The following is a 24,644-nucleotide window of genomic DNA, read 5'->3' on the forward strand; positions in this document are numbered from 1 at the left end:
GACCTTTACTCTTTCAAAGCTCCGGGATGTTTCAATCGACTGCATTAATGCTAACAGCAACGCTGAAGTGGATTTGCCTGTTAGTCATTCAAAAGTCACTTAGCACACACGTTCTCTTCAAAGAGGACTGCTTCAGAAGTTACATGGCAAAGGCGGCACAAAGACCACCAGAGAATGCGTGTTTAACAGTCAAGGTACCACTGTGAAAAAGCAGTTCAACACGTAACGTCAACAGTGACATTTTTTTTTTGCTCTTGGAAATGGAAGAGGCAGCAAGGTATTCATCTAAATGTTATGAATACAAAGTCTTGCTCAGATTGTGTCGGAGCCATACTCACATTAGCTTGCAATTCCACGAGTGTACAAAAACAAGCTGCAGCCCACATGGAGCTTCTCAGCTGGGTACTGTTCGGAAGGAGAAGCAGTGGTAGGGGAATCTGCATGTGGGTTTGGTTGGTCTTCCAGATAGCAAAACTGAGGAACAGCAAATTAAAGCCATTTGCTCAAGATCATAGAGGCACAGAACCCATGAGCTGCAGCTTCACAGTTTGTAGCTTCAACCACATCTGATTTCCAGAAGATTGGAAATGTGTGTCCACTGACCTACTCCAACATCCCTATGGTAGTTCCAGTCTGTTCTGGAGATTTCAACAGGTTAATTTCTGTTGGCAGATACCACATGTGACTACGTAATGTCTACCCACATTGTATTTCTGCTAGGCCTCTTCTGGCTTCTTTACCAACCCATTTCTTTTGCCCTCCCTTCTCTAGCTTCCCTTCCTGCACAGGACAGCAAGCATGGCGCTTCTACTTTTTCTCTGCATGCTTGGCGCAGGGGCAGAGGAAAGACCACGCTCATTTGCGGCCGCACTTTGCCACCTGCAAGGCAGCCAGAGCAAGGTCTGGCTACAGCTGCCTGGCGCCGCAGTACAAGCAGGAGGCCCTTCCCTCCCCAGCACAGGCCATGGCCTCACACCGTGCCCACGCAGCGTCTGCAGCAGGGGCTGAGCCCGGAGAAGGCAGAGAGTGCTCGTGCCAGCAGCACCTCTGGGAGCAAGGTGTCTTCAGTACTAGCCAGGAGCCCCTTGGTTCCCCGGGAAAGAAATCCAGGGACAAAGCAAACTGGCACGAGGGGAAGTGGGCTGGGGTAAGTTAGATGCCCACCAGCATATGCTGTATTTTTGTCTCCACCTTGCTTGAGGGACTGTAGTATTTTTCAAAAGTTGCGCTTTGTAACAGAAACGTGTCAGCGCCCTTCCTGGAGACCAACTCGATTCCACCCCTCCCTCAGGCAGAGCGTCGAGGCAACCGGGCTGGCAGCCCAGCGGCTCAGCCTGTTGCCCGGCACGCACCCGTGGGCAACCAAGGCCCCGCAGATGGTGCCGCAGCCTGCAGCAAGTTTGTCACACCAGCGTAGATGGAGAAATGTAGAAAATGAAGTTAATGTGCTGTGGGAATTAATTATTAATGTGCAGATGGGAATTTTTTCTAAGCTGAATTCCTGATTCAAATAACAGTTGATCTAAGTGGCATCCAAACTGCATCTTAAGCTAAACAAACAAAACAAAAAAACCCGCTTGCTTCTCTAGTTTTTTTCTGTCAATGTCATTCAAAGCGTCCTGGAACTCAGACTACATTTTCAAACTAATTAATTTCTGTGTTCAAAAGACAAAATATCTCACCACATTTGAAGAAAGCACACTAAATTGCATGTACAACCTTATTTATTGCATACTAACAAAAACTTCCATTGATTTAAAAATTACTTAACATTAATATGAACCAAGTTACTTGGTAGGAGTTGCCCCAGTTTTCTCATAAAGAATTTTGCAGGGAGACTGGTTTTAGAGCCTGGAAGACTTGTTTAAAAACGCAGGGAAAGAATCAATCCAAGAACAAAAGTAAAATTGCAAGAATATGGTACTGGGATTAACATTTTACTTACTGAAACATCTAAATCAGGTGTTGAAATACAAAGTATTTTCTAAGACACAAAGGATATGAAACCACATTTAAAAAATAATAAACAAAAAGCAATCAAGAAACTTCATTTGCAAGGTTTTGCTAATTCACGATTATCATGGAACTAGCTTGTCTTCTCTTTAATTAAGAGCTAAAAACATGGTAGAGACTATGTACTTTTACACCAAAATAACAGGTTGTCCAGTAATTACAGTTGCCTTAAAGACACCTTAAAGACGGCTGATGGGATAAGAGGGACATCTACAACCCAGTAGCCAGGAAAACAGCCTGTTCTATCATCTGTTTATATTCTCGTAACTGAAATTTAAAACCAGAAACGGAACAAATGAGCAGCCCCCCCGCCCCAGAGGTACCGACGCCTGCCAGAAACACCCCATAGGCAGCCCCACCTGGGTTAGCTCTGCGCTTCAGCCCATGGCGCACAGCCTGCCCACTGCACCATCTGTTTGTTTTTCCCACGTATGTTTTATTTAGTAAGGGGTCTGAGAAGGGACAAGGAAACTGTTGTGTAGAAGAATTTCATTTTTTAGCCAAACTCTGATTCAGACAGATGCTCCAACAGATTTACTGACACCCAGCAGCTCAGAAGCAACACTGCATTCTCAGACAGTTGTAAACCATGTAATCTACAGTTCAGCAGATATTTGTAAGAAAGAAACATCCCCAGCTTCTTACTAAAAACAGCATTTTGACAGCTTAAGGAAGAGTTACTTTGGCACGCTGGACTCCCTTCAGTTTGTCAAACAGAACGGAAACTCTGACGTATTATGTATTCTGAGCTATGAAAGCTTTTGACCATTTTCCTGGGAATGCTTGGCTGCTAACCTTCTTATGACTGCAAGTGTCAGTGTATGCTCTCGAGCAGGCTTCTGCTGGTGCCCAAGGGCTCCCCATGGTCCTGGCCGCTCCTGCAGGATCAGCTCCAGCACTGGGGAGCGCCCAGCACGCTGCATGGCGAGGAGAGTAGGATGTGAGCAGGGGTGGGAAACAGACCCAGGGTCAGCTCTTCTATAAACCGAGAGCTCCAGAGACCTGCTTTCTCATCCGTCTCTTCTTTAAGCAAAAGCTGTGCTTATTTTGAATTACAGCTCAAAAGACAAAAGTCAGTTTAGTGGACGGATAACTCAAGGAAGAGCCTTATCATCTGTCAATTTATCTTACATGTAGCGAAAATATGAAATTAGTGGTGTGAAAAGATACTTACACTCTTATTAGGTGATTCAGGTGCTCAGGCGCCACTTGCAGACATGCGATACGATGAAGTGATGGCCCAGTGCAAACAGGACTGCAACAACCAGCTCACCTGCACTAAATGTGGCCATCTCAGAGGAGCAGCTTTGGGAAAACTGAGCAAACTTGATGTACTGAACAGGTGCACCCCATCACTGGAACACCCAAATCCTCAGCAGGACACCTCTACCATCCTTTCTCTACTCACCAGCGTGTACAGTTCATCTTTGGTAAGAATCACTTTGGAGGCCATCACCACATCCCTTGTCAAGACAGGGAGTCCTAAACTGGATGTCACATAAATACTAAAAAGTTCACTCAATTTCCCTTGCTCCTGTTATTTTGTTTTCCCTGAACTTCTAAGGCCTTCTTCCAGTGAGAAAAGTTTTTCTGATAAGGACTAGTTTATATGTGCATTTTTATCACTGACTGTCACAAAATAGACAATATACAGAAAATATACAAAATAGAAAGATTTACAAAATGAGAGCAAACTATTCTCCGCCTGTGAAGAAATACTGGCTGACTTAGCATGGGAAACTGTGAGGAGATGAACAAATACTGCACGAGCTTCAAGTTCTACAAAGGACCCCTAACGGTAACTTATTCAGAGTAAAGATGCCAACACTTTTAATGCTTCCTTTGATCACTGCTGGTAGGAAATTCCAATTGCTATTGTTATCCAGCCCCATGTAAGCACCTATTAGAAAGTATGATGATATTGCAAAGCAAACTGCCACGAGCAGTGGAATTTTATTATTAAAAGAAAATATTCATTTATGTAAGCTGTGTTCCATCTGTCGACTGTGTTTACATCCTTGAACATTGTAAGTCTATTTGGCAAGGAGCCATCACATGCAATTTACCAGACCCCTAGCTGGCATGTATATGGGTAATTGTTTGGATTATTTGTAATGTTTTTTTCATGAAGAAAAATCTCTATTCCTACCTCTAACATCTCCATAGATACAAGCTTACATTCCCCATTAATTAACAACATCGCGACCTGGGAAGATGCTTCAAATCTCTTTTACTTTTGCACTGTCATGGCATTCATGAAGCTGTCGCACTGAGACAGGACAAACTCCTCACAAAACCTGTTACTTTTGTTTCTTTAAACAGAGGATCAGAAGCTCATTTTCCTTTGTAAGACGATAAAAATATGTCTGTAACATCTCTCCACGCATTTCTAGGAACAAGATCATGCACTGGAAGCTCATTCTCTTCTCAAGGGCCCCATCTCACCTAGAAAAGTTCATGGCTATTTCTTATTATTGGCAGTACTCTTTCAACACCTGCACGGCTAGCAATGCTTGCAGACTTATCTACATCCCGCTGCCTCTAGGCTTTATTTAGAGGAGCCTTCTGTCCAGTAAACCTTACAGAGCATTTCTGCAGGAAAGATTCAAAGCTCAAAAATGTGGTGAGTAGTACATGGGGATCCCCCAAATGGCTTGCCTATGTTAGGGCTGTCAGAATGGCCAACACAGGCCCTCCCACGAGGAGCAATGGGACACTTGTGAATAACCACCCTCGCGCTGCCAGCGAGGAGTGAACCCCGCACGTGATGCTAGGGAGCGGCCACACAGGCGTTACGGTGAGGTTTGCTGGGGCAAACCAGGCCTGCCAGGAAGCCTGCTGTGAAGGCAAGGGACACATCAGTTCCCCCCGAGAAAGCTACTTCAAGCTGCACTGCGTCTACCACAAGAAGAAGGTAATCTACTGATAATCTAAAGGCAATCTACCACAGAGCAGTGGATGTAGTAAACTACATTTCTATCCCATTAAGGTCCCGTTAGAGTGAACTGTCCAGCTGGCTTTGCTCAGCAACAGGTACAACAACATTACTTCAATTCTGTTTAAAGTGCAGAATTTGAAGAGCCCCAGGAAAACTGCTGGTCTGCTGTTCTACTGAACGTGAGAATAAGGTTGAAATGCATCAGATTTCCAAATTCTCCTTTTACTTCTGACTCTTGCCATGCTACTCTAAACTATACTAGTATCAGCTCAATTAACAGTTTCACTGAGAACTCCGTGAGACCTATTATTTTATATATTTTAATCACAAACGTGCATTCTGAACGCAGAGAGAATTTTTGATGCTTTTATGTTGTAAAAATCAGCGGGCCAAACAGAAGTATCTATCTCTTGACCTTTTTAGCTATGAAAGTGGAATCAGCACCATATCTTTGATACATGTAATTTCTGCTTTGAATATTTAATATCAGGAGAGCTCTGCTCTGATAAAACTGGTTAGCACAGATTGCTATTTCTTTATGTTTGGCGAGGTCTTACCAATAAAACATGCTGCTGTAAAAATGAGCTTACTTCAGACAGGAAAATATTCTTCAGAGCTGAGAACCTTTGATAGTAGATCTTAACAATACGTGTGTTTCTTCATCCAGCACACTGGTAGATGGGGAGCCGCTGCAAACAACTGGCTCCTCAGCTCAGGAGTATGAGGTAACTCTGCTATTACCTTCCTGGGTAGCTGTTTTACTGACTCAAGAAGCGACCGAGTAATTTATTTCTACATTACGAGCTTCTTTAAGGACTTTCTCTTTTCCAGCCAGAAGCAGACGCACAAGAAAGGAGGATAGAGGCACAAACAATTCAAGTGTTATGCTCTGGAAATCCACAGAACTTAGCAAAGACTGTTTTATTCTATGACAAACAATTCTTGGATCCTAAGCTTCATGAGTCTGCATGAGAATGTCTTTAGGTGACAGTGTAAGGGACAGAGTATTAAGGGGCTATTTGTTTTAATATTCTGTATTAGCCCATATCCGTTTACAGGAAATTTAGGTTGATAAAAAATTTACTCTGTAATACATTCATCTTTATCATATCATTTCTATACGTGGATAAAGATTCCCATTGATTACACCCACAAAAATAAGAGATCAGTATCATAGGGAATAAGGGAAATGATCCACCAACACTGGCTAGTGATCAGAGCTGGAAGAAGGGCAACCCATCTGGGGTATGACATCAAGTCTTTGGTCACATTCTCCCAAGACCAAATTTGATGCAAAAAAGGGACTCGCATAAAGCCAACAAAGCACTCTTGGAAGATACTTTCCCTATGTGAATGACAAGGTATGCAGACTACACTGTCAACACAACAGCAAATTCATACACTCTGACCTTGGAGTGAGCTCTCCAACCCTGTTTAGGCACAGTCCACTGAAGTTCCTCTCCCACAAATAAACTCAATGCACATTAGCGCATAGTTGTCCTGGTTTCAGTTAGGACAGAATTAATTTTCCTCCTAGTAGCTGGTAGGGTGCTATGTTTTGGATTAGGATGAGAAGAGCGCTGATAACATGCTGATGTTTTAATTGTTGTAGAGCAGTGCTTACGCCAAGCCAAGGACTTTTCAGCTTCTCGCTCTGTCCTGCTAGCGAGCAGGCTAGGGGTGCAGCAGGAGCTGGGAGGGGACAGACCCAGGACAGCTGACCCAAACTGGCCAAAGGGGTATTCCGTACCATATGGGGTCATGCTGAACAATATATAGGGGTGGCTAGCCGGGGTGGGGGGGTGCCGGCTGCTCGGGGATAGGCTGGGCATCGGTCAACGGGTGGTGAGCAATTGCATTGTGCATCACTTATTTCGTACACATTATTATTAGTAATACTATTATTATTATTATTATTTTTTTCCTGTCTTAATAAACTGTCTTTACCTCAACTCACAGGCTTCACTTTCCCGTTTCTCTCCCCCATCCCAGAGAGGGAGGGGGGAGGGTGAGCGAACGGCTGTGTGGTGTTTAGCTGCCAGCCGGGCTAAACCACAACAATAGTTCAGATGCTTATAAACCAGTTTAGTACTTAAGAGCTAAACAGTCCAGTCTACAGCTTTTTAACAACATTTAACAGGCTGGTTACATGAATCGAGTATCATTGCAGTTCACAAGAAACGCTTTTTTTTTTTCCATGGCCTTTTCTTCCTTTAACTTGGACCTGGCCTTTTCTAGTCAAAACTTCAGCCATATATGAAAGCACTATTTGGCTCACCTAAACCTTTTCTGGGAAAGCAGACCTTTAAAAGAAAGGGTATGCTTTTTAACTTAGAAAATTGAACTGTATTCAAGGAAGTTTTGTTTCACTTTTTTACTTTCATAAATGCAGCTAAAACATCTGGACAAAATCAAGCTGAGTAGAAGTTGGATACGATTTTGTACTATCACTCCAGGAGTGAGGGAATTCCCCAACTGAACTATAACAAAGCACCAGAACTTCTTGAGGCACTGGGTAATTGCAGGCCCTCCAAGGATTTCTAAACAGTCTAAGATGGAGAGTGGTGGGAACCAAAACACTTGGAAGACGCTCCTGATACTGAGGGAAAACAAAGTGAACAAGCTGAGTTTGGACTCAGGAAGGTATTTGTTGAACCAAACTGAAAGCCATCAAGTATTTTGTCTTACATCTTAACAATAAAGGTGCAGTAATTTATGGCTCCAAGTTTTAACAGTTACAGATGTTTAAACTGGCAAAATAACACAGAAACCATGCAATCACACACAAATACTAAATGCTGATTTGGCATATGTGAAATAAGTAGTAACACTTTAAGATAGGTCTGTGTAAAACTTTCTGAAATTGCTGACACATTTAGGTTCTCAAATGCAAACATTTCATAAGTTAGTATAAGGTTAAGTGCTTATGTAGCTCTCCCCAGAACGGTATTTCAGAAGTTGACAACCATTATGTAAATAAGAGAAAGGCATTAACCTCACTCATAGAAAGAAGACAGAGACTCAGAGAGCTTAAAGGATTTGATCAAAGCCATGCAGTGCAAATAGTCATGTTGGAAAGTGAAACCAGCTATTTGAGGCTAAACCTTGCATCATGAGACCTTATTTTTCCTTCCTGCATTAAGTCCCACGCTTTCTTTGCTAAAGTTTTACGTGCGCTGGTGACAGCATTTTTCAGCTTAGTCACATTGCATTTGAAACATCCACCATTAAATACAACTAGACACTGGGACTTTGACCTTGAGCCGTGTTACACACACACACTATTTAATAACCTCCTATTTTATCCAAGAAGTGAATACACCCTGGTAGCAGGTGCTCCAGGCCTTCTGTAGACATGTGCCAAATCTTAAGTGTTAGCTAGCATCCAAGGAGTCAAGACTTTTGCATCATAAATACTAATAAAGCACTACTTTATTTTATGTAGACTGGCAGTCATTAACGTTTTGGCTGATAAACAGATTAGCAAAATTCTATGTCTTTTCTATTTTTTCCATATGAGAGAAGACAGAGTGCTTTATAATGCCACTTTCTACTCTTCCCCCAAAGCCTCAAGCACAAGTGACTTTCCCAATCCCACCCTACAGCGAGGAGACAAGCGGATGGAGTTCTCATCCTACATCCAAACCCAGATAAAACACAATCTGTTTTGATTATTTATTGATACAACTAGATTTTTTATTTTGCTATTTAAGTACCAAGACCTAGAGCAACTAACATGAAATGAACCATCAAACAACTCCCCATTCCAGAAAAAAAAAATTCGAGCAGGCTTGGCATAACCAGGGTTAAGTCAGTACAAGACACAATTGAGGAGACTGAGCTGGAAAACCAAATCAGAAGCAGTTCTCCTAGAGTAAAAATCAGTGTAAACATCTTCCCAAATCACAATGCTTGCCTCAGGTAAACCAGAATTAAAAATGAGTTATCCAAAAGATAAGAGGGTAACACTAACCGGATCATCCCCTCAGAACAGTCTTGGTAAAACTCTGCAGTGCCTGCGCAGACTTCTGCTTGCAGGCACGGCTCTTTGCATGGAAGAAGGCAAATTGCTAAAAGACGCAGGTTTCCCTTTTCCATGCTCCTTTGAAGGGTTCATATTGTTTTCTTTAAGATGAAGAGATGCTCAGACAAACAGAAATGAGTAAGATACCAACTTAGTGCAAAACCATAGCCTTTCCCAAGGCAGTCTGCAGGATGTGAATTTTGACCTATTTTAAACGCTGACAGCAGCACTTTAAATTATTGATAAATGCATTTGAAATACACTATGGGAAAAAAAAGGGGGTTGAAGGTAACATAAGAACTCAGCGTGTTATTTACGTGTCCAACTGACACCTTAAGTCGTATGTGCAGAGCCAAAGTCAGCTCAACGCGAGCGGCTGGGCGCAAGGACAGGGCTGTGCGGCGGCTCTGCAGGACCAGCGCTCTCACCTGAAGCGCAGACGCAGCCTCGTTTTGTTCTCGGATCGATTTCTTTGTGCGAGTGTTTTTCACACCGCCCGCCCGGGATGGATTCCGGGACACGGCCGCAGGACCGCAGGCACCAACTGCTCTCTGCTCTAGAGCAGCCCCTCGGCACAACGGGCCCCCGTCGCCACGCCGCAGACCGCGCTCCCGGCCGGCCCTTTGTTCCGAAGCGCTGCGCTGACAGCGCCGAGCCCGGCGGCGGGCGGCCCGGCTGTGCCCCGCTCCGCAGCCGGTGGCGGTGCCCCGGTGCCGCAGGTGCGGGCCGCCCCCAGCACCGCCGCCCCCCGGCGCGGCACCACCCGCCTCCCGCGCGCCCGCCTCGCAGTGCCGGGACCCCCCGGCGACGGGAGCTGCAGCCCGAGCCGAGCGGCGGCGAGAGGAGAGGAGCGGAGCCGGAGCCGTGCCCGCGGCGGGAGCCGAGGAGGCGGCGGCGGGCGGCGGCAGCACGCCCCGCACCGCCGGCGGCCGAACAAAGGCGGCGCCGCCCCCCGCCGCCGGCCGGGCCGGGCCGGGCCGGGCCGCGCCCCACCTTGGAGAGCTGCCTGCGGAGGCTGAAGCGCTGCACCATGGTCCGCGCCGAGCGCCCCGGGGCGCGGGGCTGCGCCCAGCCCGGGCCGCGCCCCCGCGGGCACCCTCGGCCCCGCCCCCCCGCGGGCACGCGCGCCCCGCCCGGCCCCGCCCGGCCCCGCCCGCAGAGCGCGGCCCGCCCCCGCCGGCCCCGCCGGGCGGCCCCGCAGCCCGTCCCCGGCCCCCGAGGCCGGCGGAGCCGCGGCAGCTCCGGGCCGGCTCGGGGCCGGGAGGAGCCGAGGAAAGGGGGCCGGCTGCGGCGGACCCCCGGGGCTCTGTCCCCGCGGGGGAACGCGCTCACCGCAGCCCGTTAGGAGCGCTACGAGCACCGCTTCCCTCGGCCCCCGCAGAGACGCGCGGTGGGGGCCGGGCGCGGCCGTCCAGCGCCTCGACAAGGGCGCCCTCGGGATCCTCCCTCAGCGCCCGCCGCACGCCCGGAGCGGTCACCGGGCCCTGCCGGGGCGCAGCGGCAGCGCGGCTCCCGGGGCTCGAGACCGGCAGCAAGGACCCGCCCGCCAGCCGTCCGTGCCGCTCAGACGCGGGGCTGGGGCTCAGGCATCCACCGGGGCGTTTGGAAAAGGAGGAGGGGAAAACAGAACCCATAAATACAGCGAAGGCCTCGAGATGTCAGCAATAAGTCAATTTCGCACAAAGTCCTGCCTCAGCATTCTCAGCCTTTTTGTAACTGCCTTCTGCCGAGACTTCGCTCATTTCCTCCTATGCCTCCAGCTCAGAACTACGGCGCGCTCCTGTTCCGACACCCGACCGGCCCCGGCGACGCCCCGCGCGGCGCTCGCACCTCGCCGCCAGCCCCTCGGGAACATGCTCGTGGCAGCAACCTCCACGCAACGATCCACTGAAGCAGTAACGCAGTATTTAAAGGAAAACACCAAGCACATTTGAACAAAAAAAGTAATGACACCTTAGAGTTTTAAAATTCTACAGAATAAAAGCCAACAGGAATGTTTTCCTACTTCTTCTTTTATACATGTTACATAGATTTAAGAGGGTTAAAAAAAACATATTCCGTATCACCTACAGTGGAAATATTTCCAGCGTATGAATCATATCATACCGAAAGAAACTGAGTCCAATTGTGATTTATGTGATCTGAGACGGTTTTCAAGCTGTGGACTACTGGAGAACCTTGAGTTGAAGATCCTTTGATCTAAAGGAGAAAAAGATATTCCCCTCTGTGTTCTCAAACGCTCATATAGCCCCATGTTGCAGATAGACCGTAGTTGCAATGGGAAGGAAACCCTGTCACGATGGCCAAAAGGATCCCATGTCATGCTCCAGCTATAATAAATCAAGGGACCACGATCCCATGGCATGGCATGACATATACCTGGCTGGAGGTAGTGGCACACAGCATTCATGAAAAATTACTCTTCACGGCATGCACTGGAGAAGTACACCTCATTCCCGTGCATGGCTGAGTATTTATGCAGAAAAACAGAGGTGACTTAGGCCAGCATTCTTGCCTTATTAAGAAAAAATATTTTTAGCCTATTTTTAAAGTCATCAAATGACTTGGAGGGCAGTGGACCAGGAAGGGTTATGAGAAGGGTCAGTACAGTTCTCTACATAGAACTCGAAGGGAAAGTTAGAAAAAGATTAAACAGAGGTGTTTATTTTATAACTGTCATCCAAAATTAACATCTGAAGATGCATATTTCAGCACTGGAAACCCCAGCTGTTACATAAGAGCATTATTTGGTTGCACTGTCACTGTCAGTGGTAACTCAGAGGTTTCAAAATGCATAACTGTGTCTATATAGAGGAACTGTTCCCTGCCAGAACTTGAACTCCTTTTCAAAATGTTCACTTCTCCTGGAAATACACAGTATGTTACCCTGTTACCTGGTCTCAATTTTACAGTGATCCTTTAGAGCCAACAGCAAAGGATACTGACGGGACTAAAACACTAGAAAAACCTCCTCATGTTTGGGAAGCACATACCAGATGCTCAGGGGTCCTGCATCTAGCAGCTGCATCATTCTCCACTCTCAACATGGTCAGTAATTCTTGCTCTTCAGTTTGACTACATTCAGAAGCCTTGGGCACACCATTTAATTCTTGGTGTAGGATATCTATACCACTTTGAACAGTCTCTATGTCTGGAAAACTGCCACACACTTACTGCTGGTAAAACCACCAGGTTTTTCAAGCATTCCCGTGACAATATCCACCCATTGCTGAAAATCGCCTGTCCAAAGAACTCTCTCCATCTCTTATGGTATATCCCTAGTACTTCTGTACTTCATTTGGGAGCCCAGCAACCAGTGGGACAGCTTGTGAAGGAGATGCAGTTGAACGTCTCGTAATACAGCATACGAGAGGAACTCCCTTCACAACTGCGTTAGAAGTAATCACCAGAAGCAGGCAGGGCAGGGCAGGCTGACCCATCCCGCCATTTCATCCGCTGTACCTAAACTTTCCTGTTTCCATGCCGTCCCATACCAGTAGGTGTGGGTGGTTTGGGGTAATCACACTCCCACCCTCAGGGATCGGTGTCAAAAGTCCCAAGTACTGTCCAGTACCTCCTCTGGCCATAGCTTTTGACGTACAGTGTCTCCAGTTTGTTAATGGACACCCAGATCTCTTTTCCCCATCAGGCTGCATGGCTTAGAGTCTGGACAAAATAAGGATATAGATAAGGGAAAGGAGCCAGCTGGCTGAAATTTAATCCACATCAGACAAGATTGGAATTGGTAGATTAGCAAAACTGATGATAGCAACACTCTCCTTTGCCTCTGTAACCAAGACCTCACATTCAGCATTTCCAAACAGATTTTTGTGATCTACAGTCAATGAAAGTCTCCTACTCTTACATAGAGATATGTGCGTGTTTTTTCATTAGTCTTCTTTCATCAGGATATCACAAGTTTGTTGTTTTTTTCCCCAATTTAACCTTCCTATAGCAATTCATTTCTCTTTCAATAGATTAATTTGTGAATTCTTGTACGTCTGTTCAGGGACATGAAACACTTTACCCATTCAGAATAACCTCTCATCATGCTAGCACTTCCAAAGTTGTTTATCATATATTACTTCCAAAGCCACAGAGTAATGAAGTAATGTAAAAAATCCTGAAATATCTAACCTCTGAACAGGTATTCTAAACAGCTTACTGCATCAGAATTCCTGGTGGCACATTCCCAGCAGCAGCCTATACCACCTCATTTATAATGTCTGAACCATTTCATGGTGGACAGTACTAGTGATCTTGGAGACACGGCTAAAGAAGTAATTCAGTAGTGTTGGAAACTCACTGATGCCTTCTGTGAAAATAGCAGCTTACTACATACAATTCTTATGTCTACGCAGTCTTCTGCCCAGGCCCTGACCCTGTCCTCCAAATGTGCAAAAATACTGTTACCGCATTCAGATGGAGAAAATTAAGATTTTAGTAAAAAGCCACCAAAATTGATTTTCAAATCTAAGTGAACTTGCCCTAATGAACAAGTGCCTCGGCCTGATATCCTTTCACAAGGACATAAAGCACAATTAGAATGAGTTTATTTTTAGTACAAAATATCTCATAACCACTTTTCTTTCAAAAATGCTCAGTAACCCTTGATTTTTTTTCAATATGCCTCTCATTTAGATCATCTACAACTTTTTGCTTGCACTCCAAATTCAGTTTTCAGTACTTTTTGTTGTTATTACCATTATATAGGGTGAGCAGAAATGTTATACCTGGAAGTCAGATCAATACTTTATAAACATCAACATGCGTCATCCCTGGCGGTGCGCAAGGATGGGACCTGGCTGGGGCTTTGGGCAGCCCGGTCTGGTGGGAGGTGTCCCTGCCCATGGCAGGGGTTGGAACCGGGTGGGCTTTGAGGTCCCTTCCGACCCGATCCATTCTATGGTTTTACAATTAAGTGATTAGGTAGATATCTTACTGACAGCCTTTAAGGAAGGACCAGTTGGAGTAGCCAACATGAGAGAAATTTTCTTACAGCAGAAAGTTTGGAAGATAAGAATCTCATATATTCAAACATGCACATTTTCAGGATGAACCCACTGTATTTACGTAGAATTCTAAATAAAATAAAGATACGTATACATGCTAAATTTGTTGCTGTCAGGCTATGGTTTTCTGCATGCAACAGGGCATAAATTGCTTTAGGAAAATAAAACTAGATTCAAGAAAGGTGTTTAAATAATTTTATTTTTAAAGCTAAACTCGTTTCATAATCATTTCTATTTAATAGTAAAACTAAGTATTTTCTGAAAAGACAACTATCAACCATTGCATGAAAAATACACACTATTTCCAAAAGCTGATTTAATAGTGCAAATCAATTCACTTTCAGCATGAATGAAGTTTATATACAGATTTTCAGAAAAGTCATAGCTCCCTCTATTGAATAAAGCGATAAAGTGTTGATGCTATGCAAATGTTCTCCACAGACACCAGGGGAACCTCATAAACAGTTGTTTTTTTAAAATTATTATTTATTCTTAACATTCCACTCCTGTTTAAGAGGTAACATGAGGGATGACACCCTGCACAGAGGAGAAATTTTATCTGCATTCTACCAAATCATATTTTTTCCTATAAAAGCCCTTCACATATAACGCTCACTAAAATACTCTGATATAAAGATGTCATTCCCATCTAAAGAAAATCTCAATGCAAAAATAACCAAGTATACAGAAAGCGTTAATGACTGAGCAAAAAACAGAAACCTACTACCCTCACACTTCGGTGCCTTGGCCATTAGGTGCTGCTTTTTCCATTACAATTTCTTTGCTTCACTCACAAAGTACAAAACTGCTAATTGAGGCTTCCTTGTCCACTTTATTGTGGGCTGTCTTACTTTGGCTACGACACATGTCCTGCACACATTCAGTACTGACAAAAACTGGGACATGTACATAACATTGCTTGGATTTTTCTTTTTTTTTTTTTTTTTTTTAAATCTGGAAGTCAAAATCACTTTAAGTTAAAAGAAAAAGTCCTGAGTTAAAAGAAAAACTCCCGAGTCCTGACTAAGTATCAACTTTACACTGAAACTGAACTGAGTTTAATTCCATACTGCAAACCAGAAGTTCTTACTGTGAAGTTCAGAAACACTGTTGGCAATATACGTTATAAGCTCATGCTGCAAAGCACAAGGAGGAGTTAACCAGCTCTTGTGATCCAACTCTTCTGCAAACAGATTACCGAACCCATCTTCCTGCAAAACTAGAAATCTAAAAACCCAGAGAATGGATCTGAACTCTGTCAAGACAAAAATCAGCAACTCTGTGTCACAGCAGCAATCTGTCACAACTGGAGATCAACATGTCAAACTCTTCAATTATCAATCCTTTCATAAAGAGATTTTCACAGTCAAGTTATGACAGCATGCTCTAGACTCAGGCCTGGCCCTAGCACTGACATACAGCAGCTTCAGGAAAGAGTCGCACACCTGTCTCAACTACATTTTTGCAAACATCTCTCTAAGCTCATGAGCTGACAATCCTTCCACTTGCACGCACCACCTTTTAAGGAAATGTTCACAGTTTATGGAAATGAGTGGAAAGTCATTCATTTTTTCCTGCTTTCTGTACTTCTCTCCTTTTCTTTTAGGAAATTTGGTATGCACTAAATCAAACTTTAGTTGCCAAACCATACAACTTACTAACAGTTTTATTTCTATAGCAATTACTACAGAGTAGAATTATACTATATCAGCAGTAGAATAAATCCAAGTCAGACTTTGCCCTTTAGACAAGGTAAGACTGAGGTCTATTATAACCTGGTGCCATGGAATAAATTGTAGTTTTCTTTTAAATGATGCTATAGTGCAAGTCCTATTTAACAGTGTAGTAAGTCTGTCTTCATAAATGCTTCACAGAATTTTGAGACATTTATACCTACTGTGGTCAGGTGTCTTTTCACAACTTTTTGATGCAAGACAGCTGAAAATAAGGCACACCAAGATTTGGAGCCCATACCTCAGACCTTTTGAGGAATTTTACTAGACCTCAACTATACTAGCAAAAAATTTAAACAGACTGAAAAGGTCAGCTATTGTGTATCTGTAGTACACTTGTAGCAAGCAGCTGAAATGGGTTGGTATCAGTACTTTACACAATTACACAAAACATAAATACATATCGGCACAGTTTATATGTATCGTTGCAGACACTGTCTACCAGGCTCCCAGCTTAGACTCTGCCCACATCCACAAAACTTATGTTACTATGGCTTTTCATAATGTGTTTGGGGAGTAAGAGTTTCACCAGGATGACATAACTGTGAGCTAAGAGTATGATAACATCTGTAATTACAGTTCCACTAAATTTCTTGTTGTGTAAACATGCCTTGCAAAGAGCACTTTTCCTTTTTTTTTTTTTTTTTTTTGCACCCTGGACTGTCAAGAGCAAGGAGCTTCCCTGGCATCTGTGGATGCAGGCTTCTGGACTGCTAGGGGAAGGAAAGTCTCCCTAACTCAAAAACGTCAGTGGACCTTAAAAAACAAACAAAAAGAAAAAACAAAAACGCCTAGGCTTAAGAATCGTGTCTACAATTCTCAGCTGAAAAAAAACAAAAACCTATCTTTTCACAAATCGGACATAGAAAAGTACTGCACGTTGGAAATGGAAGAAAAAATAGTCAGGATTGGAAAACTTAAAAATTAAGAGTATATACAGCAAAAAAGTTGCAAAAGATAGGTTTGAAAGGAATCTTTAGAACTCTGAGGATCTACAGCTTTCCTCCGTGACTCCAAGAGGAAAATCCAAGAGGAAAATCATGAAGAAAACTACAGATAGCTGCCACTTTTCAAAATTACAGACAACAATCATAAATAACCCTGTAACACTGTGCAGTATAGGTAAAAGTCACCGTACGTAGTCAGTCAGGATGTACACAGAGCTGCACACCAATGAAGAAACAGAAAGGTGTGTGTGAAAGCATACATATGAAAAAGTACCCAAAGTGTATCCTAGGGTGAAGATGATGAAACTACCGACCTGAACATCAAATACCTAGTGGCAAAGGGCTCCAAATGTTGCCATCTCGGTGCAATACCCACTACCAGAATGAGACTGCCAACTGTAGGATCCAGAGGAGCAATGAAGGGGGAGCACAACCCAAGGAGAAGGGTTATAAACTAGGAAATGCATATACAACAATTGTAACAGCATTATTTTTATTTTTCCTGTAAGAAATCTGGACTAATAATGATTAAACTCTTAAGATCTCAATTATACTAAAATTAAATTCTCGGCTGTCCTAGCATATTAGTAAGTTTCCTCTTCGGCCATAAACAAGACTTCGAGTGTAACACCACTGGTGCTTCACAAAGGCCACTGTTGCCAGGCAGGGAAATGCAGCGCCTGGTACCGCATGGTCTTTTAAAGCAAGTAAGCAACTGAAGACTCACTTCTGAGCTTGTGAAACAATCCTCAGCCTGCTCTTGACCTATCGCTCTGCAATTAAGCCATTACAGTGACCTGTTGGTATCTTATCTTGTTGTGAGACACAACAAAAATGCAATCCTATCCCTGAAAAAAGCCTCAGTATTGACTTGTGGCTTTTCAGCTGGGGAAGGAGGAAAAAAGCAGCCACTGTCACGGGCTCGGGCTGCATTAGTCACGCTTTCATATGCTGCACGCAGCTGTTGAATCAGATCTTCCAGAAGCCCAGACCTGTACCTCCAGGTGTTTGCAGTACTAGTTTTAAGAGAGAGAATAAATTACTGAGGAAGTAATATCTTATGTACTATTTCCAGAAGGGCTTGTGACTAACCTCATCCATTTATATGACAAATATTATTTTCATTATAAAAGCAGTGCTTCAGGGGAAAGCAACAGAATGTTTCACTCAGGATCTGTTATGATAAAATTCCAAAAAACGTTTACCACCTACACATGTTGAATGAGAGAGCAAACATTAAGTATGATGTTAAGAAGACTACTTATTATTTTGGGAAATGGGCTAAGACTAAGTCATCTTTTACACATCTCAGACACTGTTAATAGCCACAGTAACTTTTCCACACAGCTTTAATGACATTAAAAATGCAATCTTCCGCCTTTTAAAAGGTGGTTGTCCCAGGAGCATTGCATTGCATTTAGGACAAATGAGTTTGTGAAAAAGGTTTCTGGCAGACAAATAAATCACTGCTTTAAAAGACTATTTACAGTCAGAGAGAAAGTGTTCATGCAGTCTCCTACACCTCTGCTATATACACTGAAATGGTGGCTCAGCTGAATATGCTACCTTGTTTACATTAACACAATTCATAAATCAGCACCAGTACTTGAACAGGGTCATTAGAAAGTAACTAAGAAAAGCGACCTTATTGTTAGTAGGTTTTCATTTGACACTCACAAGGTCAATACTATCACTGGAGAATACTGAGGAGCCTACAAACTAAGGACTGGAAATTGTTATTGCAGAAGCACATGCGGACATTTTTATTTATTTTTAAATATGGATACTAACAGAATATAGATTTAAGTTGATAAACAATATCTAAAGATATTTGAAATATTTACAAAAACTGATTACCAAAACAGAAAACAGGATGAGGACACAAAGTTCCATGAGAATACAGCAGAACTAAGTGAATGGTGCCTTGGAGAGCTGCCATATGGGTATCTCACTAAAGGAATGCAAATTAAAGTGCTGGCACAAGCACTGACAACCTTTGAAGCTGCTGTTTTCGGAGTTTACTTCATTTTATATCTTCAGCAATTCCTCCCAAGCAAAACTGTTAAAAAGTTCAGTGATCTTAATACCTAATAACCAGCAGTCTCAGCTCTGTATCACAGAGTCCCAGAGGAGGTGGGCAGGGACCTCTGGGTACCTCTGGTCCTCCCCTGTCACAGCAAGGCCACCCTGAGCAGGGTGCCCAGGCCCTCGTCCAGGGGGCTTCTGAAGATCTCCAAAGAGGGAGAGCCCACAGCTTCTCTGGGTGACCTGACTCACTGCTCCATCACCTGCACCGGGAAAAAGTCTTTCCTGATGTTCAGAGGGATTCTCCTGAGCTCCAGTTTGTGCCGACTGCCTCTTGTCCTGGTGCCGGGCACCACTGAGAAGAGCCTGGCTGTCGTCCTTGCGCCCTGCCTTCAGGTGATAATGGGCATGGATGAGATCCCCCTGAGCCTCGTCTTCTCCGGACCGAGCAGTCCCGGCTTTCTCAGCACTTCCTCACATGTGAGGTACTACAGACCCTTCACCACCTTTGGGGCCCTTTGACAGACTCTCTCCAGTATGTCCACATCTCTCTCGTCCTGAGGAGCCCAGAACTGGACCCAACACTCCCGCTGTGGCCTCTCCAGTGCTGAGCAGAGGGGCAGGATCACATCCCTCGACCTGCTGCCGATACTTTGCCTGACACAGCGCAGGATAACACGAGCCTTCTTTGCGGCAAGGACACGCTGCTGCCCCAGGTTCACCTTGGTGTCTGCCAGGATCCCCAGGTCCTTTTCTGCAGAGCTGCTTTCCAGCTGTTCAGACCCCAGGGTATCATTTCAATTTGAGGAGATTGAGTATTAAATGGTCAATATTGGTTCAACCTTTTTTGCCATTACTTCTGTAACCATGAGGCAAGGAAACTGTAACCTGGAAGAGTTTAGGCCTATAGAGACAAAAACTGTAAATTCCACTGAGAAATTTGATGCTAAATGAAGTCAGGTCAGTCTATCTTCCTAACAATACCAGAATGTATCAGCTAAGGACTTCCACCATTCCAAAACAATTCACTGTATAGAAAACCTTGATTCCTGAATGAATAAGCTGACCTCACTATCTTTCCCTAACACCAATGCTTAGAGTTTAAGAAGACAAGCACTCCCATATAAGGATCTCAGTGGTTAAAATGAAAACTGTGTGTTGTACATTTTTAAGAATTTCTATTTCAATAAATTTTTTGTTTTGTTTTTTCCATAACCCTAACAACGTCAAAAGGCTTCATTATTCACGTTTAGATGTCTACAGAAGAATAATGTTTCTACAAGTGTATAGGTCTCTTACACTTCTTTCAATTAAAGAGAATAAAATTTCCTCCAGCTTTCTGTTAAATCATTTTAACCTCTTAATAATTTTGTTTCTCTGATACTCCTCCCACATCCCACTGCTACCTATTTGCTCATCTACTGGCTGTTTACTATACTTCTGCTACACACACTGTTTATCAAACCTAACAAAAAGATGACTGGTAAAATATATTTGTTATCCAGATACAGTGTCAATACTTCAAACTTTAAACAGGAAGAGAGAACTCCCCAAGGGTGGAAGGGCAGGGAGGCAGATGAACTGGATGCTACTACTTCACCAGTGTCCTGAAGGAAAGACCTGCTCAGCTCTAAATGGCACCACCTGCATGGAGGCCGCTCAGCAGTGCACGTATAGTTGTCATCTGAAAGTGCCCAAAGTACATCTACTCCTACCAAAATTATGGTAGAACTTCAGTGTAAAATTTGCCTTTGTTGTTGACTGTTCACTCCCATGTGTTTTTCTGCTAGCTGCAAAACTAAGCAGATGAAGAACATCATTCAGAAATCCCTGTCTCTCTCAAAGCAAGTATCACCCTTCAGGCAGCAAGAGCCAGAACCAGTTTCAGAGACACTGGCTGCACAACAACACAATGGCTGAGTATTGTCTTCACCTTCAAGACACTGATAAAGTTCAAGTGGACACAATTTCTCACCAAACTGCTACTACTACTTTTATATCTCTGGAACCTGAATATTGTTCTGTTTGTTCATGTCACGGTCATGTAACTTGTTAGCCAACAAAAAGCTCTGAAAGTACTGTGAAACAAGACGACACCCATGCAATCTCAATCATTTCCAAACCACCAAAATCCTGATTTCTCAGCTCAGTGAGCTGAGAACCTTTACAAGGAGATTTATGCAAAAATATTTAAATTTACAGTGCTTGAAATACAAGACCAAATGAAGTGTCTCAGTAAGACTTTAATTATGACATTATTTCCCGTGCCATGCCAGTCTCATTTCTCATTTTCTTTACAAAGCCTGACAACAAGCAGCAGGATTATTACACATGCAAATGAGGTGTCCAAACAAATCCAATCCTTGGTTTTGGGATAATATTTTGCGCTTCTATTTCAACAAATATTAAAAGAACAGAGAAGAGAACACTGAGCTAAAATACTTTGTGTGGAGAGGATTACTAAGAATTTACTTTCCCTTATGCCACAAGCATTCAGTGTCCTTAATTCCCACTGGGAGCAGGGGATCTCAGCATCACACAGGATTGGGCTCATCCAGTACTCATTCTGGAGAACCATGTAAACATGAGTTAACACTTACAACAGCAATCTATTTGAAAGCAAAGTTAAAATAGTTTTAAAGGTTTATCTGAAATACATCTCTGCTTTGCTCTCTATCAGACTATCCCAACTCTTGATAGAAACCTGAACAGCTGCCCCAGACTTAACCTTGTTCTTCTCAGAAACTAATGCTGCAAAGATACAGAACAGATATCATTATGCTTTTGTTTGCATAGTAAGAGAATCTCTTCTAAATTACATCAAAATACTGCAAAGGCAATTAAACTGCCCGTTCAGTTCAAGCAACAGCGATAATACAGTAAATGCTTCAGTCTGACCTGATAACCCAAGGAGCTTGCTACCTCACTGAGTCCTGACTCTGTTCAAGGGGACATATTTGCAAAGCAAATAAGCAATACCCTTCTCTCCAAAACTTTGCAGTATCCACACACACATGAAGTGTATGGTGATAATAAATAACACAAACCAACCAAACAAAAAACCCTCTTGTGTTAATGAAACAAAACTTTGAGGAGATTAACCTCCTAAGCTTCCTGGTAGTGTATTTAGTGTGGGGGATGTGATGAGGTTATAAGCATGAAAAGGAAAGTATAGGTGTATATAATCAGGAGACAGCTAAAAGCTGACCCTGCCACATGAAATAAACAGGCTGAAGAAAGAGGAAGCTCCTAGAAAAGAAAGAATGTAGCCTAACAAGGAATCTGTGGCACTCCAGAATAAAATAATAAAAAAAATAATAACCGTATTTTTCAGAATGTGTTAGGAAGCAATCCAAATTGCAGCAGAGGAAGTAGAGGACTCCGGTTCAGGAGGATGAGGTACTGAGTCCTAAAGCAGCATGTGTGCTCTAGATCATGTGATAGAGAGGCTATCCTGAAATGCACTAACTTCCTTCCCACAGCTTTTCTCAGCCTTGCATCAAAAGGTCCTCACACTACACGCACTTACCACAGAGATACAAAGGAAAACGTGAACATTGCCAAAACAGCTGAACACCTCTCTTGCTCATATACATAGAGATTGCAGCTGCCACTTTCTTGCAATATTGGTTTATAAGCAAGCAAGCTACATTTAAAAACAAGTACATCAGATTTTCCAGTTTGATTTTCCAAAGATTTTTATAAGATTAATTCCCATTCAGCCACTGATGACACTTTTTCTCCTGAAAACCTTCAGGTCACAGTCCAGGGACCGTGCTCCAGATGCAGTGCAGAGATGTTAGTTTGTTGCTCCAACAGTCTCACCGTCAGACCCCTTTTCTCCCCACTATTTCCATCAGTTTGTTATCGCAAAGGAAAACCCCCTAGGACAAAACCTAAATTTGGATCAGTTCAGGCATGAATGCTACACAAAGGTTCTCCACCAGACTGAAATGCATCACGCAAAGGTGTATTTACCCAAAGCAAGGCAGCTTTTCCTTGCTTATATCACTTTAGACCTGTAGAATACATCATCTTCATTGACCACCAGAAAAATACTAAAAAGATACTAAAAAGGAGCTGGTAATTCATTAACCTCTACAGAGACACATCTGGTTATGGAGATCTCTCAGAAGTTTAGTGCCCAGAGCAGTCTTTTTCCTCACATGCATTTAATGTCTTTCAGACTTCAGTCCCCTCCTTTCTCTTTTAACTAAGGAGGAAAGAAAGCCTCAGCAGCTCCTTTTCTTCAAGTCATAGGGCATACCCACTGAGGACATAGCAAACAGCAGTGAGAATCACTCCAACATCTACCTCTTTGTGAATTCGACTGCTTGGTTAAGTAGCAGATGAGCTACTGTTCCCAGAAAATGCTTCTCAATCAGAAGAGCAGTTACCACAGCTGTTTCTCAGGAATCAAAGGCCATATCTGTCAAAAATTAACCCTAAGTTTGTTCTTAAGCATAGCAGGTGTTATAGCAGAATACAGTTACCATCGGATTAAAAGCTTTCATTTTTCCAGTCACCCCTGCTATGTGACCCAATTCATCCAGGCCAGCAGTTTCTAAACTTTGTGCACCCCATCACTAAAACATTTTGAGCACAGACGACAGATACACATGTATTTATAAATTCTACACATTTCCCATTGTACTAATATATTAAGTATATTATAAAACACACCTAGAAATAGAAATTAAAAAGGGATGAGAAAAACACTTTAAAAATTATTTAATAGTACAAAAGTTTTTTTGTTGTTGTTTGTTTTTTTTTTTTTTGTTTGTTTTTTTTTACAATCCAACCCACACTCCACATTACAGACCACTGATCTAGGTGAAGGTGTTAGTATTTCATCAGACCAGTTGATAGAATTGGGAGAAAGGACAAATGACTCCAGGTGTTTTCCCAGGCATGTGATCTTGCCTACCGAATATTCTTAGGCCTGTTCAATTTCCCTGCTCATGAAGTAAGAGAGCTACCTACAGTTTTAAACCAGCAAACCAAAGACCAGCTGTCATGCTTCGTAGACTCAAAATTGCTGGATTTGGGTACAAACTTGGAAAATTATTGGCTTTCCCCAAGATTCATCTGAAACAAAGATCATGAGCTCACTCAAAATACAAAAGAGAGCCAGTAAGCAAATAAAATTGAAGATAATAAAATGGCTCTTTTTGATATCGTTCAATTGCAAACTTAGCCCATCCCAGGAGAGTGTACGCTTTTCCCAATTATTACTATTTCTATTCTTTTAATTTCTGGCAGGAACAAAAACATCAAATAGAGGCAGACTCTTTCAATGCTCCTTCCAAGAGGAATCTTTACCCAATTGATAGATCACAATGATAAATCAGAATGTTTAACGTCTTTCAAGATTCATCTCTGTCAAAAAAATCATAGGAGATGAAGCAGCTAAGGGATGGCATTTTCTGAACTTACAGTTTATGATATTGCTATAGTGAATTGATTCTGCATCTGCTTTGCTTCATTCTCTTTATTATTCTTTAATAAAGAACTTATGAACCAGAAATCCATTTCACAGTTCCTCCTAGCTTTAGGAGCACATCAACTAAATTGGTCTGGGAAAGAAGAAATGTTGAGACAAACAGTACTCCTTGATATCATCAATAAACTGATACACATAGCTTCACAAGAACATGTCACAGAATGCAGACTCTCCTTTCAGAGAAGGATTTTCTGCACACACTAGACAAACCAAAAATGACAGCAGTGATCCCATCAAAGCAAAGTAGCCAGGTTGATCTAAATCAGATTCAGCTGGCCAGGCACTGTTGCTTGGATGCATGCTGCAGTCAGCATTCCCAGAGCATCTCAACAGCCTAAATGATCCACAGCTCCATCCACTCAAACTGGAATTCCTCACTTTTATAAAATACACAATATAACAAGAAGGGAAGAAAAGAGACATACAAGTACAAATTTTTGTTGCAGGAA

The 24,644-nt window shown here is 43.0% G+C and overlaps 1 protein-coding gene across 10 annotated transcripts in view; it reads right to left on the reverse strand.

Annotated features, from left to right (window-relative positions):
* Positions 1 to 24,644, reverse strand: part of TMCC1 (transmembrane and coiled-coil domain family 1) — a 95,609-nt gene that overhangs the window by 51,902 nt on the left and 19,063 nt on the right. Inside the window, exon 1 of one of the 10 annotated variants that reach the window (XM_040568347.1) lies at positions 9,969 to 10,064. The exons of the other annotated variants lie outside the window; for them this stretch is intronic. Coding sequence (XP_040424281.1) covers positions 9,969 to 10,007 — 39 coding nt within the window. The 5' untranslated portion in view covers positions 10,008 to 10,064. Of the gene's footprint in view, positions 1 to 9,968; positions 10,065 to 24,644 lie in introns of those variants that run through there. 10 annotated transcript variants of the gene reach the window in all.

The sequence above is a fragment of the Cygnus olor genome, chromosome 10, assembly GCF_009769625.2.
Source record: "Cygnus olor isolate bCygOlo1 chromosome 10, bCygOlo1.pri.v2, whole genome shotgun sequence".
Lineage (NCBI taxonomy): Eukaryota > Metazoa > Chordata > Aves > Anseriformes > Anatidae > Cygnus > Cygnus olor.